Source organism: Dipodomys ordii, unplaced genomic scaffold (assembly GCF_000151885.1).
Source record: "Dipodomys ordii isolate 6190 unplaced genomic scaffold, Dord_2.0 Scaffold119, whole genome shotgun sequence".
Taxonomy (NCBI): domain Eukaryota; kingdom Metazoa; phylum Chordata; class Mammalia; order Rodentia; family Heteromyidae; genus Dipodomys; species Dipodomys ordii.
In genome coordinates, this window is record NW_012267335.1 from 4,139,597 (window position 1) to 4,164,502 (window position 24,906).

Below are 24,906 nucleotides of genomic sequence, written 5' to 3' on the forward strand. Positions count from 1 at the left end.
CGATCTCCGACTCACAGCCTTAGCGAGGCTCTCGGATGTATGGTTCAGTTAATGAGCCTGTAAATGTGCTTTCTCATCTAGATCTTGGCAGAGAATGCATCACTGATGGATTGCGGTGGGGCACTGAGCTGTCGTTGGTGTGATTCCTTCTCACTTAACGGCACCCTTCGGGTGGAAGGTCTGCCTCGTTTCCTGTTCCAGATTTCCACCGCGGTTACAGGCAGGCATGCTGCTGTATTTTAAGCTCTTCTCAGGCAGAGCTCATGGAAAGTTTACAAGCTTTCTTAAAATGTTCCATAGGAAGCATCCTTTCCATGGGAAAGGCCGTGTTGAATGCCCTGTTCTTGGTTTCTTTGCGGCTGGCTACTCTTACAATTTGGAGTGTAGGGTAACCAAGGTTCTAGAGTATTCTCTCTTCCCTCTCAATATCATTTATTTATTTTTATTTTTGGTCCGGTTGTGGGGCCTGAACTCTGGGCCTGGGCGCTGTCCCTCAGCTCTTCAACTCAAGGCTAGTGCTCTACCACTTGAACCACAGCGCCACTTCCATTTTTTTTTCTTTTTTGCTTAGGTGGTACTGAGGAATTGAACCCAGGGCCTCATGCATGCAAGGCAAGCGCTCTACCACTGAGCCACCTTCCCAGCCCTCAATATCATTTAATACAAACTCTTTACTTCCCATAATTCCATTGAAACCCAATATTGCTTATTATTATGTTTTTGGTGGAGGAGAAAAGAATAATTTGCCACAAGCCTATATGAGGTAATTTACCAAGGACAAGGGGGAGGAGAACTAGCTTTCCCTAATGCTTTCCAGGACTCCCAGGGAGGAACATCAAAGCTAACCTTACCAGGGAGCATTGCTCAGGCCGCTCATTTATACTGTTGATTATGTATTTACTTCTGGTGGTACTGGAATTTGAACTCAGGGCCTCACAATTGCTAGGCAGGCTTTCTACCACTGCACCAGGTTTTTAGTGCTCCATTTTCAGTACCATACTGAATTTCAGGAAGACTGTCTACAGTATTTCTTCCCCGGGGTGGCTGTTTACTTGTTTCTTTTCAAAGACTTCTGTGATGGTTCATTCTCACCCAATTTCATAATGGTAGGTTAGAAGTTAATTTTTCTATTGTACTCAAAACACAATGACATTCTGGTAATTTGAATACTTGCCGGAGTAATCTGACACTTTGGGAACATATGAATAAGCCATTATATAAATATTGTGAAATTCTATAAAGAGGTGAATTAAAGCATACACAAATGTATGCAAAAATGCTTTTCGCTTAGTATATTCAACTTTCCTGTCATTTCTAAAATGCCCCTCTGAAATGTGTACACTTCAGATATTGCTTCTGAACAATTTACAGTTGAATGGATGCTCTGCAGCATTTCTATAGGCTGATATGTGTTTCCGTAGCCTATTTGTAAATGGAGAAACTTGAAATGAGGAACTATGGGAATGCCCTTTGTATTTTCCAAGAAGTCTTTATTGCTGTATCTCTTTATTCTCTTGAAACCTGATGAAATACTGCCTGTGCTAATGTTTTACACTCTTAATTGAAAAATACAAAGCTGTTTGCCTTAAACTTGATTTAATTTAAATGATTAAAAACAAGAAACGGAAGGTTCCAAATGCTAAGTCAAACTGGGCTAAGCCAAATTTGGAAATTCCCCACCTCTGCCTGATTTTAAATATAGAACATTAAATATCCTAAGTGATATATGTCTATATCTATATGAAGAATATTGATTCCTTTAATAATCATATTTCAGTAGTAGCTATTATGGCCTATTTTATTACTATGACTGTAGTCAGCTTTAAACATGTGAAATATTGTTGATTTGAAGGAATTTGAATTTTCTAAGCACAAGAAAATCATATGGTGATGTCATGCCCTCGTATTTCTCTAGTTGCTTTTATTGAAATAGAAGGTAATAAAGATCTAAATGAATGTGGACATATAAATATTTAATTATCAGACTCACAATTAAAGTACATTAAAAATCCTTGATAAAAACTGCCAGATTTTCTTTTTACAATACAGACATATCTCAAGGCATCCTTCATGGAGATTAATAAAGTGTAGATCATATCACCTTAAATTTATCTTAGATACCCTTTGATTAACAGTGTTGATGTTCACAATGTTAGCAACTAGCTTACTGGCGTCTCATAAGCCTGTCCTGGGACAGAACACAAAGCATGGAGTTAAAGCACTGAGAGGAGAAAATATTGCTGTTCAGAGACTCTGCTCTGACTTAGAATAATGAAAGAAATAATTATAAAAGAAAACAAGATGTCACAGTCTTTAAAGTCTTGTTCTTTAGACTTAGGAAAAACTATATTCGAATGCTGGTTTCTGCCTCTGTTGAGTACAATTTACTTAACCTAATCAAAAGGAGATCTGTTTCCTCCTCTATACAAAGAAAGTAAGTATGTTTCCTCTAGAGTTCGTGTGAAGATAATTAACAGAGCAAAAGAATGCAAAGCATTCCTAGTCTGTACCTGGGACGCAGTGGTAGCTGTACAACAAACGGTGGCCATTTTTAGTGTTCTCAACATGGCTGGATGGTTTTCTTTACATTGTATTGTATCACTGCCTTAAAGCCTCTTCACACAAGACCAAAACTAGCAAAGGTTTCTTAAATATAAAATAAGATGATTTAGCTAGTTAAGATTCAAACCAAGTATTGGAGGCAGGAAATAGAGACTTTCTCTGTTTCCAGTGGGATTGCTGCTCCTGAGCTGTGATTTTTCATTATTATGTACAGACAAAGGCGTCTGCTTGGGTACCGTTGCCTCCACTGGCTGAGCCACAGCACTGGGTGATTCTGCCTGTGTCCTCTAGCTGTGAGATTTCCACACCTCATGTACCAAGGGCTAAAACAATTCCACCAACCCCACTGGCTTTTGTAATGAAAAGGCACTGCCCATCTGCATTTCACCGAGTAGATCAGACCCATTTACTTTCATCTGTGAGCCTGAACTCCAAGGGCTGGGGGAGGTCCCTTGACTAGGATTGTTCAGAAATGGCCAGGGCTACCTCAGGGCACAAACAAACAACATCCTGTCACCACGGTACACCGCTGAACAACAGCCTGTTACCGCTGTACACCAACGAACAGCAGCCAGTTTTCATTTGTGTCTTCCAGATCTGTCGCAGACTCAATGGAATCCGTTTCACGTGCTGTAAAAGTGCCAAAGACCGGACCTCCATGTCCGTGACCTTGGAGCAGTGCTCCATTTTGCGGGACGAGCACCATCTACACAAGGACTTCTTCATCCGCGCTCTGGACTGCATGAGAAGGTACCTCACGTGCCTTAAGGTCTTCTTTATCTGAAGGTTATCTTGAGCTTTGGGGTTTTTTTTGTACACATACATCTCACTAAAGAAGTAAGCAGTAGGAACGTCACTCTATGGGGTATAGCTCATGGCATGTGAGAGAAAGTAATTTTAAGGATTCTACCTACTCATCGAAGGCAGTGAAAAGCAGCGTGGTCACGCATGCATTGCCAGCACGCATGAGGGACGCAGTTCATTATTAGCTCAGGATTTGTGCAGCCGTTGAGAGCGCATTTTCTGGATAGTGCGAATGAGTATGTGAAAACGAAAACTCAGCCAGTGTCCAAAGAAGTCCCTTCCACGTTGCAGCTCACAGCTCATCTTTCCCTGGTCTTCCTGAGCCCAGCCTCGGTCATCTCGTTCCAGAAATTCTGTTCCCTTCACACGCTGTCAGGGTAGAGGGATGCCAGGATTTTAGGAAATGGATGTGGTGGTTCAGCCAGGCCCCAAGTCACGTATCTCAGTGCATTTCCACATCAGTGAAGTCTGAACACTGAGCCATCATGGAAAGGGAAAAAGTGCCCCCTTCACAAGGCCTATCCACGAGGCACAGGATAATCTCAAAGCCAGATGACGGTGTGTCCTCTAAAGAGGCACACGAGCAAGCGAGGGAGGGACAGGCCGGGCTCCGGAGGGGCTGCTTCCCATCTGGCACCCCACTTTCCCTTTCGTTTCTGCTCTCTTTCCCTGGAGATTCAGTATCTGCCCGCACCCCTGCGAGGCCTGTGTGTTTCCCCACTAACGAGAGGCCTCCGTGTTGTGTTGCGCCATTTCATATCACTGCCATTTTCATCATGTAGCCGAGTTCTATCATGGTTTTTGATAACCATGTGAGGATGTTTTCAAGGTCTGACATGAACATCTCAGCCATATAAAACACATTTGATTGGTATAAAAATGTCTTCTAAATCTAGTCTTCCAGTACTTAATGGGGAAGGGAGCAACAGGAGTCTGTTGGCCAGGCATACCACAGGGTCAAAACTGATTTAACAAATGATTGGAGATAAAACTGCTCCCTTCCTCTCTTCAAACAGGCCAACAAAAATCAGAGGTGTCAGATACAGAATGTACTACAAAATGCCATAGTTTGGTATGGCACAAGGTCATTCATCATTGGCATTATATATAACAAGATATATACTGAGGACATAACATTTATGGAAATTTGTTTTTGAATTATTGAAAGAAAGGTGCTAAAAATTTAACCTAAAAACACTAATACCCTTAACTTCCATTTCTCCACCACTGGGCTGATGCCTTTTCTTTCTTTTCCTTTTTTGCTAAATTTCAAATCTGTCAAATTTGTCCTTTAACCATGAAACCGTGAGTTTGTCTGTATGTGTCTGTATGCATGCATGCTTCCAGAAGACAGGGCACATTTTTCTTAATAGTTGAGTTTCCTCTTTGGGTGTTCTGTTTTATAACAGCAGCTCATGGTTTTCTAAGCTCTGGCAAGGCTAGGCCTTGATGAATGTTAAGCAAGGTGTTGGAGCCTGGGGGCTCAGTTTGAATCCCTGTACTTAGAACTTACTAGCCAGGAGCAAGTTATCTCTCAGTGCCTGAGGTAAGTCAGGTGACCTAGTGCCTCAGGGTTTTCCTCTATAAAGTCAGTCATGAAAATAGTAGTCTTGCGTGGTAGTGACCCAGGACAAAAATAAGTTGATATATAGATAGATAGATACATATATAGATCTATAAATATATTATATATAATACTAAGAATGATATTTGGATTTAAAAACAATAAGAATAGCAACAACTGTGTTTTAGACTTTTTTTTAGTATATTGAATTTAATGCAGTTGCATATTTTACTAAACATCAATTGTAGTTCATTTGATTTTTGAGTTGTTCCAACTACCCTGAAAGGATCATAGAACTATATTTTTAAAAGTTTACCAGGGTTGTCATGTCATTGTTGTTTTGGCGGGTAAATTTTATCCTTACCTATACTGATATTTCCTACCATGTCGTGTTCTTCTCTGTAGCAGTTTCCAAGTACATATGGTTGAGTAAGAGGCAGTAGATGAAAAGAAACAATTAAGGCTTCCTTTGGCTGATTATTTAAAAAAGGGAAAAAGACCTCTATTTTCAGATTAAGCACCATGGCTGGGTGCTGGTGGCTTACACCTATAATCCTAGATATTCAGGAGTCTGATCTGAGAATCCCAGTTCAAAGCTAGCATGGGCAGGACATTCTGGAGACTCTTGTCTCCAACCAAATTATTTAAAAAAAGCTAGAAGTGGCTCAAGTGGTAGAGTGTTAGCCTTGAGCAAAACCTCTCAAGGATAGCATCCATGCCCTGAATGCAAGCCCTAGGATTCTCGCAAAAACAAAAACAAAAGAAGACCAAATGTCAAGATGATCCAGAGATTCACTATTCCAGACACACTCCACCAGCAATGTCCCGCAGTATGATTCCTCTATAAATGTTCATCGAGGGAACAACTGAGGTTATGAAGGACACAGGTTTCTAAGAGCCTTGTCTCACGTGTTAGGCAGTTTTGGACATAGTGATGCATTTAGAATTAAGCATACCGAATTATCATTCAATTTTGAACTCTATTTATAAGCAAAAGTTCCAGAAATTAGAGGTTATCATTAGAATTCAAAACCAATCTGGCCACAAACAAGCAACCTTAACTTTCAGTCTGAATCCAGTATTCAAAATTTGGGGACAGATTTATTTTCTACATATCGATTACAGATGACCTCCAGGCCAGCTTTGTTTCACTTTCATATTTTTTGCTTGGCAGTGGTAAAGTTTATGTTCAGTAGAAATCACATTTTGGAATTTTACCTAGCCAGCCTGCTGTGATAGGACATTGGTCAGCAGAGTAGAGTGTTGTTTACTTTGCTGTTATCCATCTAATGAACCTATATTAATTGTACTATTGGTTTCATCCTAGTATTTCCAGCATGCATATGTTATATTTGAATCAGAATCACACATTCCATTGCTCTCCTGATATCCAAAGCCTCACCAAATGTAGCTCATTTTGGGTGTTTTCTTTTTGTTCTGTTTTAAAGAAGGATAGTGATGTCAGCACTCCAGGGCTGCCTCTGGGGCCTCTGACCCTGCCACACACAGCCTGGCTTCCAAGAACTACCCTTGGACACTCAGTGGATTCTTCCATGACATCACTACTCTTGCATTCTGCATGCCTGTAAAACCAGCATTGTGTGGACGATGCCAAAGTTTTCACCTGCACAGCCTGACATAAGTTTAGACCTTTGCACATTCCAATGCCAATGGATACCTTGGAGTCATCTTCCTGCCCTGGTGCAAAGCATGTGTTGTTTTTTTTTTAAGCCTCTAGTCTCTTAATAGTTGTGTCTTACCTTGGCAGTACCTCTGTGCTCCTTCTCTGGGGAAAACTTACGGTTTCCTAAAAATTTCCACTCAGCTCCTATTTTTATCTGTTTTCACTGTGAAATCTAGCTAACAACAGCCAGTCACACTTACAGCACTGCCTGAAATCTATGATGTATTCAAACTTTACCAGATGAAAAGGTCTGTCATCTTTAAGCTCAGATGCACACAAAGTCTCAGGGCATTGATAAAATATGTCTACGTCCCTTGCCATGATTTAGCATACATGTCCTTTTTCAACCAAGAATTCTCATCATCTCTAACTTCATTACCAGAACCTTTATTATCTCTACTAATATCATCCTTTTTTTCAAACTTACTTCTGGTCTTTATATTGGTCTTTTTCCAACCTGCGTTTTTCTAACCTGCTTCTCCAAACTTTTCCAACTCCTTCTCACACAGCAACGTCAAAACTTCTGAACCACATTGTTATAGTAATGGCAATCACTCTACTTAGTAACAATTCACGTTATAACTAACATAACCTTACTGTGAAAAAATTCCTGATATAATCAGCTAAGTAAAGGAAATTTTATTTTGGCTCATGGTTTTAAAACTTACAGTCCATTTTCATTTACTTTCATAGTTTGGACCTCTGGTGGCATAGAATGTCACGGTAGGAGAATGTGTTAGAGGAAGCCTCTTTGCAGTGGCTAGAATGTGAAGAGAAGGTAGGAGGTGCTGAGGTCTCAATATCCCTTGTGGAGGCAAACTCCTACTGACCTAACTTCCTTGCATGAAGTTCCACCTCCTAAAGGTTCTATCACCTCCTTGGAGCACCACTAACTGTGGCTACATCTCTAGCACATGGGGCTCAGCAGACACTAGTAACCCAAGGAAGAACACAGACTAAACAAGAGGGGAAAGAAGTAGTAGTAGTAGTAATAGTAATAACAGCTGTGGTTATTGTGAATTTTGAATAAAATTGTAAAGTAAGTTTTGTGGACCCTCACATGGATCTGAGATAATAAAGGTAATGTACATGGTAACCTTTAAAGTGGTTTGGATGACAAAAGGAATAACAGTAGCCTGGAGCAGGGGCATGGGGGAAGGTAGGATTTAAACTTGTTTTGATGAGAATTATGACATATATAGTAAGTGAGAGGAATTAGGAAGTTCTGGCTTAGGACTGTTTAAGTAGTGAAAGCTAAGACAAGTTCTTATGCATACGACATACTTTGTGAGTGTTCTTGTTCAATGCTATGTAACATAGAACACTTTTTTTTCCTTCAACTGATACGTTTTTGAGATATTTGCTCATACATAAAGCCCAAGCTTCTCTTTTCAGTTGACATAGAATATTCCCTCATGTGACTCAATCATAACTTATCTACTCCCATATTAAAATTTAAAGTTGTTTCTGATAGTCTGTTACTTTAAATATTCATATAGTAGACTCCTTCTCAAGAGTACAAGTATGATAGTGTCTCCTGCATATAAACACTGGCAGAAGGGTTAGCAAGGTATTTTTATATTCAGTTTTACTAGATGCTGCTAGATTGTTTTTTCAAAATAGCTAGACTGATTCCTAGTCAACTTCTATGTGCATGCATTTCCATTTCTCCACATTTTCCACTGCTTGTAGTATAAGAGTTTGGGGCGAACTGTGATGTGTTGATTTAACTTTTTATGTTTTAAGTCATACAGTGAAAGTGAACCATCCAAATTCCTACACCCAGTGTCTCGTTCATGTTTTAGATGTAGGCATTTTGTATATAATGACAGGTTAAGAAACTATCCCATATTTATAAACCTCTAGTGTGTGATGCTTAAATTATGTTCTAGAAGAAGATTTCAGAGTAGCTGGTTTTAGCAAGCATAGTTTTTATTTGTTTCAGCTTTTTGCTACCACATGAAAGCACTGTGGAATAGAATAAGAGAGTCCTCCGGGTTTAGACAGAAAAATAGAGTGTGTTTTGACAGGACACTGAGACATGAGAGGAGGATTTTTATGAGTCGGGGAGCAGCACTCTACTTCAGACAAGAGAAGAAAAAGACACAAACAGAAGCTCTGGTCAGCTAGGTGGTGATGGACGCCTTTGCAGCTGGAAAACAGAATGAGCAGAATGAGTCATAAAAAGGACTGGTTCTCATAAAAGAAAGTAGCGAGGCTGAATCCTCGCATGGATGCCCATGAGCTAACATAGTGACAACAAATCTAAAACGTCTGTTTACGTGCTGGTAGACTGAGTCAGGAGAGTCAGGGCAGCAATGACCAGATATCATTCACTTAACCATTAATAGTTTTGTCAGTCGTGGGGCTCGAACTCAGGGCCTGGCTGCACTCCCTGAGCAATTTTGCTCAAGGCTAGCGCTCTACCCTCTGAGTCACAGCTCCACTTCCAATGGTATTTTTTTTTAACAAGCACCAATTGAATAGCTATTTATTCTACCCTTGTCCTAGTCACTTTTATCCATGAATCCCTACACCAGTGAGCTTTGTTTTATTTGTCCTTACATGAAAATAAACTTGACTTTTTGTTTGATATATCCAAACCCTACTCTTTCGCCTTCCTTTCTAGCTTGAATTTTAGTTGTGTTTTTTTCAATATCTATTTCAAGAGAATGCACTAGAAGTCTTGGCAGAACAATGTCTAATGAAAACTGAACTAAGAGGCAAGTGTTTATGGAAAAGCATTACAAGGAGAATTTTCTCCTGATCAGAAGATCAGTGATGGCAGAAATTCAAATGCCCAGCACAATACATTTATGCCCAAAGGATAATAGCCTAAAGCCCTAGGGGTAAAAATGTGTTATGCACAATTGCACCCCATTCTCTTCCATTCAGTGAGCATATCTGAACTCACATGAGTGTGGAAAACATCATTACAGGGATGAAGAGTGTAATTTATAAGGCATATCATTTGCAAAATTGGCAGTTTGTTGGTTGTAGCAAATCACATGTGACATTTCTCTAGTATCACAGCATCAATTTGGGGGAACACTGCTGTGAATACTTTTAGACTCTAGTAATGAAGTGATCTCAGCCACTGGCAGGGTACCTCAGCGTGCGTACAAAGGAAGTACAGGGCTGTAGAAGGAGGGGGGACTATGGAGTCCGTGTGTCTGGTTTTACTCACTCCTCCACAGTGGGAATCAAATTCTAGGTAATTTGTCTGCAACCAAAAGGATAATTTATATCTAACTGGTAACTAGGTCGGGCAGGTATGTGATAAAGATGAAATGTTCATGTGACATTTTTCTCCCTAGTCTCAGCACCCAGCATCCTCATAAGAATCTTGGGAGAGCTGAAAGAATGATTGATGGTTGAAGCCCTAGGCCCAGTAGTGCTGGTAGTGCAGCGAGAATGCATAAAGGTTCAATGCTGCTGTGTCTGGGCTGACATGGATGGCACCATTTCCTGGTGTTCTTACTGCCGGCAGTGTTTCCTTGTCACACTGGCTTCCTGCAACATTGTTCATACTGAGTAGTCACATATCTACAAGAAACGGTTCCTCCCATGACTCATTTCATCTAGACTTGCTCGTTGGAACAAAAGCAAAACACGTGTGACCAGTTTGCTAGTGTGGTACGGCCTCCTTTGGGGTGGGCACTGCTGTGAGTCCTCCTAAAGATCTCGAGTTAGTCTCTGCCCCAAACAGCATTAGCATTGCCCAAGAAAATCTGAGAGAAATACACAGCCTCAGACCGTATCCCGAAGCTAGCTGCTGGAAGAGGATCCCTCAGGGGGGTCCCCGCAATCACATTGGATCAGATCTTCAGGGGTGTGTGTGTGTGTGTGTGTGTGTATTTTGGATGCATACTTCAGTTTGATAATCACAAGAGGAGTGTTAAGGATTTTGTTACATTGTAATACTTTTGGAGATATGCATAAACTTTAGTTTATAATTTAGTAGACTTTAATATATTCCGATAAGCGCAAAAATCATGAGACTAAAGTCCATACCTATTTACCACTCACATAGAACCCACAGCCTGTCCGGAGGGCTAGGACCCAGCCATAGGCAGCCTGTGCCGTTTTCTTCTGTGGAGGGTTTGTACACCCCTGCAAGGTTGTCAGGGTTTATTCATGAAATGTTGTTCATCACCTTGAAAAAACTTCCTTCTTTGTGTTCTCTGCAGTCATTTCCTCTTCCTACCCCCAGAAGTCATGCAGTTAGCTATCCTTATAATCCTCTACGGCACCAAGCACGGTGTAAGCCTGCAGGAGCCGTGCGTGTGAACTCACACGTGTGAAGATGTGCCTGCATGTGGGATTTAATCTTGTATTTTCCCGTTTGTATGGACTCCTGAAATGCTCAGGGCTGATTTTGTGATTTGCTCACTTCAGATGCAAAGCATTTGCTGGTATTTTTCCTTTCTTCTTGTTTTTAAATACAGTCTCTTAGTTTCTAGTTTATGTCCTTGACCTTGTGCTGATTTGTTCTCTTCTCATTTTTCTTTTATCTTTGTAAACTTGATTTGCACATTTCAGTTGCCTTTACGTGCTTTTCAAAGAGCGCATAGTATAAACACTTAAATAAGAGTAAAATCATGCTTTTCACTGTACCTGATGCACAAGACTTTCTAAACCCCATTTTCACACTCTTCAATCCAACTTGACTGTTGCTGGCATATATATGTATTTTCAAACTGTATAAAAACCAACCTCTTCTACCTGAATTTATGAGCTTCCAACATGGCCTATATCTTCTCAACTGTTTGAGAAAATAATGTCATTAGATTTCTATGCACTTTATAGTTTGCAAATCACCTTGACTGCTCTTGAAAATAGAAATATAATAGATATCATCTTTTGTTCATTTTCCCTGCCACAATTTTATTTTATAGTATAAATTCACAAATAGAATTTTTATAACACAGAATCTTATTTGATTTTGTGATAGTTTTTTTTCCTCCCTTGATGAGACCTGTAGAAAAGAGAAAAAGGTACATTAGAGCTGTCATCATATATTATTTCTGCCAGGGGGGAAAAATGAGGAAAACAACTTCCCCTCGATAGCAACAACTGATTTTATAGAAGTGGCTCTTAAAATAGATTCATTTATCAAAAACTTGTATCTCAAGCCATGGTAAAAAAGAAAATCTCATAACTTGCATAGACAGCAGGTGGGATATACTAAATGTCACATGATCACAAAGTGAGTGGACAACAGGAATGGCCGTGCGGCCTGTTGGTGGATTAAACTTGACCACGTACGAAAGCCGTGGTTGATGGCTAGCCTATGCCTAGTCTGTTTGACATGGTCTCCTGTCCTCCCTGGTTTGACTATATTTATGAATATTTGATGCATATAGGTAACTTTGATGTTGCCGATGGTTGTGTGGCTTCTGAACAGAGACTTGGCTGACTTTTACGTACCATGTGATCAGTGGGAGGTGTCATGTGATGAAGGGAATGGGGAAGATCCAGTTCTGAGTGACTTTGTAGCAGGAAGTTAGATGTGGAAGCTGCGTTTGTCTAGTCAGTAGACATTATGGCCATTTACCAAATAGTTCTAAATCACAGGGCATCGGGGGTTGTATACATCTATTTTCAAATGGTCACACAGTGGATTGTTCCTTCCCCCAATGCCATCTTCTAGTTCTTTTACAAATTAAAATTCCCTATTGTGGAGTTGATGGTTTCAAACCATGAGGATGGAAAATGGAAGCTGTGTTCTATTCCGTTGGTGGCAAAGTAAAAGCAAATCAGGTTCTCGTCCAGTCTGCGCGACATCCTTTTATGCTTCATGTGAAGATGATCGTCGTGGGGCACTTGCCTGCCTCCCTTGAACAGGAACTACATCAATAACCAAACAGCAACAAGGGTACACCAATGACCTTGGAACAGGTGCTCAGATAACAGCAAAGTGGAAAAAAAAACTTTTTTTAAAGCTTTAAGAATTTTGAGAGGTTGACATATTAGTGCTAGTAAGTATGTATGTGTGTAGGTAGGTATGTTTGTATGTAGATAGGTAAGTATGTATGTAAATATGAATGTTTGTATGTTTGGGTATCATGATCCCAAGACCTGCTTGGGCAGAAATGTGAGTCTCTATCTGAGAAAGAGTTCTGAAGCCTTACTCTCAGCCAAGTTTGAGTCTGTGTGTGTTTGAGGTGTGGCAGGAGGAGGCGCTTGTATGTGAACATTCAAAGAGAAATAGTCCACATGATTGGGGCTTTGGTGAGATAGAGGTACACGTGACCTTTCTCTAACCCACGACCGGGAGCCCACGGCCAGGCAGATGGCCCCGGGGGTCTTCCGCCCAGCCAGGCCTCCTACTGGGGCAGACCACGCACACCAAGGACTTCCCCCAGAGAGAGAGCTCTGCTGCCCTGGAGGTCGACCCCACCATTCATCCATGTTGATCTCTCCTCCAGGATAAAACACCTAGCAATCAGTTCTTTTGCAGGGGAAAAATACCTGACATTTTTATTGACGTAAAATGAAATCAGTATGCAGGCAGACAGTGGTGGCACATGTCTGTAATCCAGGCTCCACGTGAGGCAGAGATAGGCCCAATGCCTGCAAGTCTCTACCTGAAAAATAAGCAGAGCACAAAGTTCTGAAGGTGTGGCTCAAGGTGTAGAGCACCAGTCACGAGGCCCTGAGTTCAAACCCCAGCAGCGTCCCCTGCAAAATAATAACAAGCCTTTCACATCGTCGTCAGCATTGTGTGGCCTTTAGGTGCCCATCAGAACAGGTACAGGAAGTCAAGGCCAGCATTCCAACTGAGGACAACAGCTTTGCCGAACAGCTTCCACCAAGTCTTTTCATTCCTGTCAGGGTCTATACATACCATGTTCCCATTGAAGCAGTGTTACCCACAAAGTTGATGAAGTCTGTCCCTCAGCTTCACAATACCTTGTAAGGATGACTGTGTGTCCCTAGTAAGGTGATTGTTTTTCATCCAGATGGTATTCTTTATTCTTTACTACCCCATCTAGATTTTTCAGTGGAAGGCTGTGCACCTTGAATGGGAGTGACAGGCTGGGTCTGCAGGGGGAGGGGTGTAGTGGGCAGCGGGGGGGGGGCGCGTGCCCAATGACAGGGGTTTCTCCTCCACGTGTCTGAATTGAGGCATAGTGCGTGAGTTCTGTTTAGCTGCTTAACAGTGAGAACCGCACAGAATTGGCAGAGCAAAGTTAGCCCTTACATTTGAAGAAATTGGGTAAGGCTGCTTCAGAAAAAAAATCACCGATTGTCAACAAAGTGAATTTGGCAAGCTCCCAAGACTTAGGATCCAAGGAAAGCAACTGAGATTGAAAATGAATTGGGAGGAATATTTTAGAATTTTTCATACAGGTCTAAAAAGTCCTTTGATCTCATTCACCCCATGTGCCCTCTCTCCGCACTCTGTCTCCATCTTATGCTGGTACCACCCCTTCAGTTAGTAAACTTAATATCAATACTAAGATTCTCAACATCTGTGTAGCTCATAAAATGAAGATAAACGGAGAGGAGAAAACAAGGGTATAAATTGGCGCATTCACTTCCTTCTAGTACACCCAACTGATTACTTTGCCCTTTATCTTCATGGATTGAAAAATACCACAAACTTCCAGTTACAGAATAAAATGTTTACTCTTGCTCTGGTGTTATTCTGAACGTCAGTGTTCAAGCCCTTTACATCCCTGTGCACTTGTAACTTTGTATGCTAATGGTATTTTAAGATCACAGCATTTGCAAGAGATCTCAGAGATTGCCCACGGACCCTGCCAGCCGGGCACCAGGGCTTCACATGACACCCTGACAGATTGTCAGCTAACCTTTACTTGCCATGTCCAGCAGCAGCAAGCCTGTTGCTTTGAGCAACCGTCTGTGCCAGGGTCAGACAGCTGTGCTAAATACAACTTACCTTCACTTTGATCTGAAATCTGTTATCTCCTAGATTCTAATCCATGAGCCACTCACCACCCAAGTCAACGTGGACTGGATCGCTAGCACCATCTTCTTCTTCCTTCCGTCACTTTGTCAAATATTTGAAGATATTCATAGTTTTTTAGCCCCTTTAAGATGTGAAAATATATACTCCCCCTTCTGAATGGTACTGCCATCGTCCCCACACTATTGTAATACCTTGTAAAATAAGACCAAAGTTTGTCTTCTTTCCCTCCCTTCTTCCCTCCCTCCCTCCCTTCTTCTCTCTCTCCCAGTCAGATTGCAATGTTACTGTTGGCTCTGTGTGTCTTTGCTACTGTGAAGACATAAAACCACATGACAGTAATGTAAAAGGCTTGTTACTATTTTGCGAGTGATGCCTACCATGTACTAGGACTTCTCTCTGCACATTACAAATATTGATTTCTTTGGACCTTATTTTAACCCTATGGATTAAGCCTTAAAATGATGAATGAGCCATAGAGGGCTCAAATGACTTGCTCATGCCCTCACAGCTAGTAGGGTAGAACCAGGTCCTCTTCTTTCTAATAAGGGTCTTAGTTAGTAAGTTTAGAGTGATATCTTTATGCCTAGATCCATGCATTATACCATGTTTTTAAAGGAAGTTTGTCTCATTACGTGATGAGTAGCCAGATGTGATTCTTTGTCATATATACTCCTCCATAGATAGGCTAAAGACTCTACTGGCCCACTTAATATTTTGTAGTGACATATGAGTTAATATATTCTTTTTTATTGGTTCTAGCATTCAGATTAGCACAAAATTTCATATTCCCCAAGCTTTAAAAATCCGGCAGTTAATAGAAAACTTTTATCTAAGGATATCCAATTAATAGGTAATTTAGGGATCTACAACTAAACATTTTTTATAAATAAGAAAAAATGTACTTGTTACCCTACTTATGTGACTATAACCCCTCTATACTTTTACAATAACAAATATATATGGAAAAAAGTTACGTTTAATAGATCAATCCAGTGGGATGCCATCTTTAGACATCGAGAGATCCCTGTCATGAAAAATCATGGAATGGACAGAACCAAAAATTAGTCATATGAACCGCTCCTAAAGCCCCTAGAGGATTAAAGTGCAGTCAGTCCTTGCTCTAAACAGACCATAGTATCTTCAGTAAGTTTGAAAGTTGGCAAGGTAATGAATTCAGAATGTGGTTCAAGTTTCCTTCAGTTCTTTAAGGCAGTCAGCACAAGAAAATCCAAAGCAGTAGTCCTCAGTAAAGAAACAGAGTTGCCAGCACCCAGTTGTTGTATGAAATCTAATCCCAAGCACAAGAATAGTGAAGTGAGCAGCAAATCACACGCCGAGCTATGTGTGTTAGAGCCTTGTTTCCCTCAGGGTCTGCCTGTTCCCCCAAACACATCACGATGGTGACATTACAAAGGTGATCTGTGTCTGGACCCTGTTTCTTTGGGCAATGGAGATCTCATTCTTACAGGGTGATGGTGGATGACTTGGTTGGCAGTGATTTACTGCTACAAAATGCCTTGCATTCCAATGTGGGAAAGATGTGGACCAGCCTGAGAGCACAGTTCTGATAACTTTCTTTTTCTTTCTTTCTTTCTTTCTTTCTTTCTTTTTTTTTTTTTTGGTACTGGGGATTGAATCCAGGACATTGCACTTGCTAGGCAAGCGCTTTGCCACCGAGCTACATCCCAGCCCTGATAACTTTCTTATACCAGAGAAGTAAATGATTATTGAGTGTGTATTATTTAGCGAGTGTCGTGCTTCAACTTGCAAATACAAATAAAGATTCAGGGTAGAATGAGTCAGAACAATTCTTGGCTCTCTTGGTGGACCTTCCCTATGCTATTATTTAGTATCTGGCATGTAGTGTTCTTTGCCCTAAAATAACTTCAGTCCAGTGTCAGAGTCAAACAAGCAAGGTGCGAGGCTGTGTGCAGCAGGGACCGTGGGACTGAGCCAGAGTATGCTCTAAAACAAGGGGCCCCCATCCTCTGATCCTCTCTTCTTCTGGATATTTCAGTTGGATCTTATGGGGTCATAGCCTGAAATTTATTTTTTAATTATATATATGTATTTACTGAATGATAGGTTGAATTATAGAAATGGTTAATAAAAAGCAAAATGAGCACTATGCAAAAAGAGATTTGGATTTGCACAAGCTTTTTAAGGAAATAATTTTCCTCTAATTTATGCTTGAGTTGCTCAAGGGTACAGAATACGGGTAGTTCTGGGTTTTATACCTTTATCTTTTGCCTGTGGGTATGTACGAAACCCCCATCATCTTTTATTCAGAGGCAGCTTTATTTCTGGTTTGGCCTGTGGGTCTTTGTTAACAGTCGAGTCAGAATGGACTGCACTCCTAATTTCAAGTCAAGAATGGAGTGTGTGTGTCAGACTGGCTTTCACACATGTGGACTAGCTGCTGAGACTTTCTCTTTGTAGAATCTTGAGTAGAAGTAGATAAATTTCAGCTTCTTTCCCAAGGAAGCTTTGCTTTCTCCTTACTTTCAGTCACTTACCAATACTGAAGGGGAGGAAGGATAGAGATCATTTAAGCTGCAGCCAATGAAAACATTTGATTACAGTTTGTTTCCATAGTTGGAGAATAAAACCAACAGGTCACCTAATGTAGATTGCAAAGAGAGTGTGGTTGCTTTTTAACCTCTTTATATTGAAAAGGTGATCTAGTCCATCATTATGAAAATTTATGGGAAATGTGCTGCATTTCCTAATTGTTAATTCATTCCTGGTGACATATTCATAGGTTCCTTCTCCTCCCAAAGTAATTGCCTGTTTCCATGGTGCCTGTCACTCGAGAATCTGAGTACCTTGACACCACAAAGAGTGTAATCAAAGTTAGGAGCAAACCTTGTCTCCTTTGCATTTTCTTTCTCTCTGTCAGGTGGGTGAATGACAGGGCGGATGAGTGAATTCTTGGAAAAGAGCCTTCAGAGTTCCTGAGCAACCAGGGCATAAGAAATGGCTGCCTCCGGGTTGGAAAATGTCGTTTCAAATTGATGGAATGCCTTCATTTTCGTAGTCCCTCGTTCGGGTTCCTTGCCCAAAGGCAGATAGGGGACAGTAGACTTGCCACATGCTCAGCACGCCCTGTCCCTAACTGTGGATGTCAAATATCAATGCTCCCCACTTCGTGTGAAGTTACATAGATATTATTTTTCCTATCTAGCACTTGGAGCTCTTTGTTTCCTTGTAAAGTAAGTGTCCAGCCCTCTTCAGCATCTGTGGCTGACCAAACTACCTAAATATTAGCTTCTTTCTGAGGCCTGGAACTTAAGTTTCTCTAGAAATCAAGTCCTTGAGACTTTCTCTTACTTCCGGCACCACTGGGCTGTTATGTACGAGGTTGGCAGACTCAAGCTTTCAACACCACACCCTGAGAGTAAGAGCACCATGGTGCCGGGCAGGGGAGACCTGGGACTTTAGCTCCAGGTGCTCAGGTCAGTTCTCTGGGCTTTGATTCCCAGGTGCCCAGCTGTTTGGCAGCTCGTGAAATACATTCCTTGTCCAAAAATAACTTCCAGCCTTCAGAAGCAGCTACTTTGGGCAGCAGAAGCAGCAGTCAGTACCTGCTCATGTCGCAGCTGCTGAGCCTCTGGCGGTGATGCGTTCAGCTTCTAGGACTCTTCCGGAGGCCAGGCCCACAGTCCTTCGTCCTAGGTTGGCCACAGCCCTCCATCTCCTCGCTACTCCTGCCACGCTTCACTGGGCCTGTCCTCTGCTCCTCAGGCTGTCTTCAGTCTCCTCGTGTAACTGCTACTGTTCCTTCTGCTGTCTCTGTCTCCCTTTACACCATCATCTCATTTGCTGAATGCTGCCCGAGACCACAGGCTGTTGGGGCCTAAAGTTCCCTCACCAGGGGCAGCGCCAGAGGGTGTCTCCCAGCCGGCTCAGGAGGGCTGAGCAGGCTGCTTCTGTAGGTAGGCCAGGAAATGGGACGTGTAAACATGATTGCAACGGCCCCCACGCACAGCGGATCATGCCCGTGCACTGTCAGGTATGGCATGAACCCTTCCATCCGTCAACCACGAGCTTTTCTACGAGGCACAGGTCTGATGGAAGGCAGCCTCCCCGAGGGCCAGAGCAGCAGAGAAGCCGCAGACCAGGTCATCTACACGTAGGAGAGTGGAGATCTCTTACCTGTGCAGGCTGGGGCTGTCACCGGGTCTCTGGGAGCAGAGGTTAGGGTAACTTCAGCAGCTCTGCTCGCAGTGTTCCTGTGCTCACAGTTCTGTCTGAATGGTTCCTTGCTCAGAGCGTGAAGGAAAGGCCTTTAGAATCGTCCACTTCCTTTGCTCCCAGGAAAACATTAGAAGAGGTGTTTACGGAAACATTTTCAATCGTATTTAACAGTGTTTAAAGGGCTTGCTTCCCCCCTACCTAGTACCGTTAGAATGTTGAGTCTCTATTTCTGTCTGGAAAGAGATCACTGAAAGTCTGATATTTTAGGGAAGGGCAAGATCGTGTAACATTTTATCTCTGATTCTTTCTAAATTTAAATTTATGTAAGGTAGCAGTGTTCAGAGACTCAAGTGTCTCGTAGAAAAGAAAGCATCGTAAACCTACAAATTGTGCAAATATTGTTGTTCTGCCGTCTTACAGAAAGAGCCTTTTTACATTCCATACAACAAAACTTTCAAAAAATAAATTAAGATTTAGGTCAACATTGAGCCATGAATTGCTATTTATAACACAAATTATTTGTACTAGTATCACTTCATGGCACACACTGTGTGTGGGGGGGTCATTTTTATATGTCCTGATATACACGCCGCATCACCTGATCACCAACCTTCCCACGCCAACCTCGGCCAGCTTCCGTGTTGCACTTTTATATGGTATATAAAGTATTTTGACTATGTTTCCCCTCCGCCTCCACCTGCCCTCCCCTCTCATAGGTACCCACTCCTCAGACAAGACCTGTTTTGTGTTCTTGGATTTACTTGAAGTGTGTCCCCTGTTCGGAGGAGGTTCACCGGACCATTCTTTAATCAAGCTGATCTCTTGATTCCCAATGTCCTGTCCTTACTCTCCCTTGCCATTCAACAGCTTTATTCAGCAGCTTTCAGTGAGCTTCTTTCGCAGATGCAATATGAGTTTCAGCAGCACAAGGTGATACGTGTATGATATGTCTATTTGAGGAGTAGTACAACGGGGTTGACTTTATGAATACAATACATCTTGATCAGTGTCACGGCTTTCATCATCCTCCCCCATCCCTCCCAAATGAGGCCTGCCCCTCAATCCCCACAAGATTTAAAATGTCTGTTGTATAAATGCAAATCCCCAAACCAGGAGATGAGGTATGTTTTTTAAGTCCTTTGAATTAACTCAAAAGCCAGTATAATTCTATTTTTGTATCATTTTTCAACGAAGTTCGTGGGCATGGGCTTATTTAGCCATCAAATTTATAACAGAATCAGAACAAGGATGGAAAATGACTTTTCTTTGGGGTTAGTGGTTGTGATTGTGTTGGACTCTTCTATATGATAATGTCAAGGTCCATCTGAACTTTAGAATCATGTGTATCACTAAGACAATAAGGAATTCAGAGCAGGAGTCTTTTAGAAGTTGATGATCGTCAGTACTCTATTAACAATAGGTTTATTCTGTGTTTGTTTGGTTGTTGTTGCTACTGTTAGCCACGAAAACAACTTTAGTAATGTATTATGCTATTACAAATTTACTCTTATGGTTCCTTTTCCCTTAATAATTATGAATTAGTATCACAGATCCACAAAAAATATTTTTTTCAAGTTAACAAGGCAAAGTCAAGAAACCTACAATTCAAGCCAATGGGGAGTCTTACAGATGTACGTTCACATTTGACCTTTCTTATACCATTCGTTGTTGAGGTAGAAATTAGAGGTTTTAAAGAATGTATACAAATTCAGTGGGACAAATTACTTTGAATAGGTTAGCACAGTTGTAGGGAGTCTCATCTATCCCAAGTTACAAATGGAAAATAGTAAAAACTTAGTGTCTTATCTGTTTTTATTTCCATCTCCCAATACTGGCTGCCAATCAGTGCTCTTCTCTGGCTGTGGATATGTTTAAACATGATTTAGGAATCTTTTGTGATTATCTAGAGTTCTATAATCACAGCTCTAGTTTTAGTAAGAGATCAGCAAACATTAAAATAAATGTTCCATATCTCCAACTCAATCAAGCAAACACCATGATTGAGTCAGCTCTCAAGGAAAGCAAAAGACAGGGCCCTGGAGACCATCTGTAGAATTATCTCATTTTTAGATGGTGTGTGTGAGAGAGAGTGAGTGTGTGTGTGAGCTCTCACACACTGCTTTTGGCCCCAGAGGCAATCTTTCTGCCCATCCTCCTCTAAGCAGCACAACAGGGATAACAAAACCTATTTCAGTCTCAATTTAAGTTTAATTCCCAGTTGGAACTTGAAATGAGACTGTAATGAACTTGAACTTGCAGCACCGATTATCTCATACACGCACAGGGAACTATTCAGACACAGCAGGGCAGTGATTTTTCCAGATATGATTCTGAAAGCATCTGGCACTTAAAAAAACAAATACCAAACAGAAGATCATGAATTGGCATATTACTACATCAAGGAAGGAGCTGATGGCCAGGTTTGAGCTTATTTTGGCTTATACTTAACAGAAAATGACAGAAAAACAAGGGGCATCATCAGAGAATTTATTTTAAATGACTTAATAACATTACATCAGAAATTTCTAAATCAATGCTTGAATGCCAACAACTTACCAAAGCACATATGAAGGAAAGGGATGGTCTGCTTATAAACTAATTCTCACTCAGTACTTTATGAATTTCCTGGGACCACTTAGACTTTTGGGAAGATGAATTCACCCCTTCATCTACCTGATTTTATGGTGAAATACCAAAATGTGTCCTATAGACATGAGTGAATTATGTCTTTATAAGGTAGAATTCCAAGGGGACAAAATGACCCTCAAGAATAAAGATGAGCTGCTAGAGTCAAGAATAAGGATGAAATTTGACAGGAGAAATCAAGAAAGGCCTATATTTCAGTTTTATTGTAAGCTTCGTGCTTTCTGGTAGAAATAGTTATTGACTTGTGCCCTCCTACAATTTGGTGGGTATTTTTCTTTCTGTGGTGTTTTAGAGAGAAACTAGGGGGGTTTAGGTCAATTCTTAAGTGCGGTAGTATATGGAAAATCTATCTGGAGAGGTTGGGCATGATTGCATGTGCAACTTTAACTCACCTCTGTATAAGGAGATGGTAAGAATATCACCGCTGAGATAGAAACACAGCGCAGTGTGTCCAGTTTTTCCAAGAAAAATAATAAGTAATCTCACTGGTGTCTGAGAAGCTACTGATTTCCTTTCTGATCATGACATTGAAGGCTGGCATCCGCTCAATGTTTATCTTAGTTCAGGCGTTGGCATCCCTGACCACCCCTCTCCCCTGACTGCCTTCTGGAAGCCCCACCTTCTGTGCTCCCTCACCACCCAGACTTGTGTCTTTAACAGATCTGATGTCTTCCCAGCTCCCCACTGCTTGTTTGAGAAGAATCCCTCATCTTCCGGGCTCCTTTCCTCCCACCACAGCACACCGTACAGCTGGGCCCACTGTACCCTTTCCTCTTCCCTGTCTCATAAACTACCATCCGTGGGTCCAACCCACCCTGGGGGGGGGAGAGTTCCTAAAGTTACTACAGAAGTATCTTGGCGCTATTTTATACTTTTGAGCTGTTGAATTTCAAGTGTTTTCTTTATGATTGTTTTCACTAATTAATATACATAATTAATATATTATATTGATATATTATAAAGATCATTATTAATAGAAATGTAATTGTTAATAAAAATTAATAGAAATATAATTATTGTATTACTATTATATACTATTATTATTATTATACCAGTAGTGGGGCTTGAACTCTGCACTTAGAAGCTTTTCTGCTCCAGGCTAGCACTCTACCATATGAACCCCACCCCTAATTCCAGCTTTTTCTTGGTTCATTGGAAGAAAGAGTCCCATGGGCTTTTCTACCCTAGCTGGCTTTGAACTTTCTGTGTAGCTAGGATTATAGGAATGAGCCACTGTGCCCCCAAAATCTCTTCGTAACTGAGGTCTACACACCAATGGGTTGCAAGACAGGAAATTCTTTCTTAAGATATTCTATGATTTAAGCCTAAGTTTTGGCCAGCAGTTGAAATGAAGACATCATATTTAAAAATATAGGGAGAGAAGGCAAATATTCAATGTATTCTGGACTTTAAAATATTACAGAGGATCAATGTATTTGTTTCTGAAGTAGAGAGAAACCTATATTGGTATAACATATCTGCATGCACTTGCTTTATATTTGTTAACATAGAAGAAGAATATGAGTTATATTTAAGTAATCAGATTGGTACATTCTTGGGGAAATTAATTTTAGGTAAGTAATTCCTGGGGAATAAATAAGCTAGTTTTGTAATAATTGTACAATAATATTTCCATATAGAAATAATTACTTATGTCAATAATTTATTTTTCATCCAACCCTTAATTATCATTATCTAGAGTATAAGAAACTAAATGCTTATAATTATTAAAGGTATAAATATTTGAGCTTACATTCTAATACATATTAATGATTACTGATTTGAAAGTATTATAGAAAAATGTTTTCCAAATTTAATAATTACTGAGAGAGATTAAAATAAATGATGAAATTCAATGTTTTTTCTTTTTATAGATATGAATATATTAGATATGGGATATAAATGTGAAAGAAATAAAAACTATAAAACATGTAATAATAAGAGTAAATAAGCAGCATTTTTCAAGTAAATCTTTTGTAAAACGAATCAAATTCTGTAGAATAACCTACCAAATGTGCAATTGCAAAGTTTAAGGAGAGTAGAGATGGCAATATCATATGAATTATTTCTATTTATAAACCCAAAGAACAATATATTATTAAACATAATAGCTAAGTGTTGTTTTAAAATCATTACTGCAGGCTGTAAATTTTATATGGATAATATTCAACTACAGTCTTTTCAAAGTTTATTAACTATGAAGAGAAATAGATTATTTCATAGATTATTTCATTATCATTTCCACTTGCTTATTATTGATATTTATAATTGTGCTAATAATTACAACTACAATTTCCTGCGTCTTTCGTAGATACCAGGCACACTAAACTTCTACAGGCATATATCCTTTATTTGTGTTTGCACATACACATTCAGCTTCCCCGGTCACCTATATACAACAATACTATTACCCTTATTTTGAATAACACAAAGTAAATGCTTATCAAAATCTTTAGCCTGTTCAAGGACCAAAGGCAGCAGGAAGAAAAGCCAGATCCAAGATCTCACTTCCTGGTGCACAGCACCGCTCTGTACCTGTGTGCATGCTGTTCTCTACTAAAATAAAAATATTGGGTATTTATTGGACTGCTGTATTTTGTCTTTTAATCTGCTTTTAGTACCTCGACAGCAGTGCTGATGTCAAGGTAATGAAGGGTTAGCTATGTCTTTTATTGGAATGCCGTTTGTTAGAATGGAGTCAAGGATAAGGGTCCTGATAATTTTCTTTTCTTCTTTTTTTTTTTTTCCAGGGCTGAGGTCTGAACCCAGGGCCTTGCGCACGCCGGGCAGGCGCCCTTCCTCTGGGCTAAACCCCCAGCTCCAAAATTTCATATTTTTAAATAATGCTTTGGATCACTACTAGGTTAATTTTGGAATCTCATTTATACAAAGTCAATTCTCCATGATTCCCCAGTAAATTATTTTCTTTTATTTAGAAGAGTACAATACAAGAATGAAAGTATCTTAGCCAGAGCTGGGAAGGTGGCTCCGTGGTAGAGCGCTTGCCTTGCATGCATGAGACCCTGGGTTCGATTCCTCAGCACCACATAAGCAAAAAAGAAAAAACCAAAAGTGGCGCTGTGGCTCAAGTGGTAGAGCGCTAGCCTTGAGCTGAAGAGCTGAGGGACAGCGCCCAGGCCCAGAGTCCAGGCCCCATGACTGGACCAAAAAGAAAAAGAAAAAAAGAAAGAAAAAGAAAGTATCTTAGCCACACGACTGTGGATCTTCAGCAGGCACCTGCTACTTCCTGCAAAGTCCTAAATCCAGCTCATGATACTCATGGACATTCCCATGCACAAGATTCAAAGACTATTATTTTATCAATTATTTTTTAATTTTGATTTTGGGAGAGTCTCCCAAGTTTAGCCTTGGCCTCTTTTTCTTTTTCCTCTCTTAAAAAAAAAGGGGGGGGGGACTGGGAAGGTGGCTCAGTGGTAGAGCGTTTGCCTTGCATGCATGAGGCCCTGGGTTCGATTCCTCAGCACCACATAAGCAGAAAAAAAAGCCGGA

The 24,906-nt window shown here is 40.6% G+C and overlaps 1 protein-coding gene across 4 annotated transcripts in view; it reads left to right on the top strand.

The window, feature by feature from the left end:
• Positions 1 to 24,906, top strand: part of Inpp4b (inositol polyphosphate-4-phosphatase, type II, 105kDa) — a 354,826-nt gene that overhangs the window by 308,279 nt on the left and 21,641 nt on the right. For 3 of the 4 annotated variants that reach the window (XM_013029535.1, XM_013029536.1, XM_013029537.1), the window contains one exon: positions 3,158 to 3,312. In XM_013029535.1, coding sequence (XP_012884989.1) covers positions 3,158 to 3,312 — 155 coding nt within the window. Of the gene's footprint in view, positions 1 to 3,157; positions 3,313 to 6,378; positions 6,463 to 24,906 lie in introns of those variants that run through there. The other variant, XM_013029538.1, reaches the window with a different exon arrangement.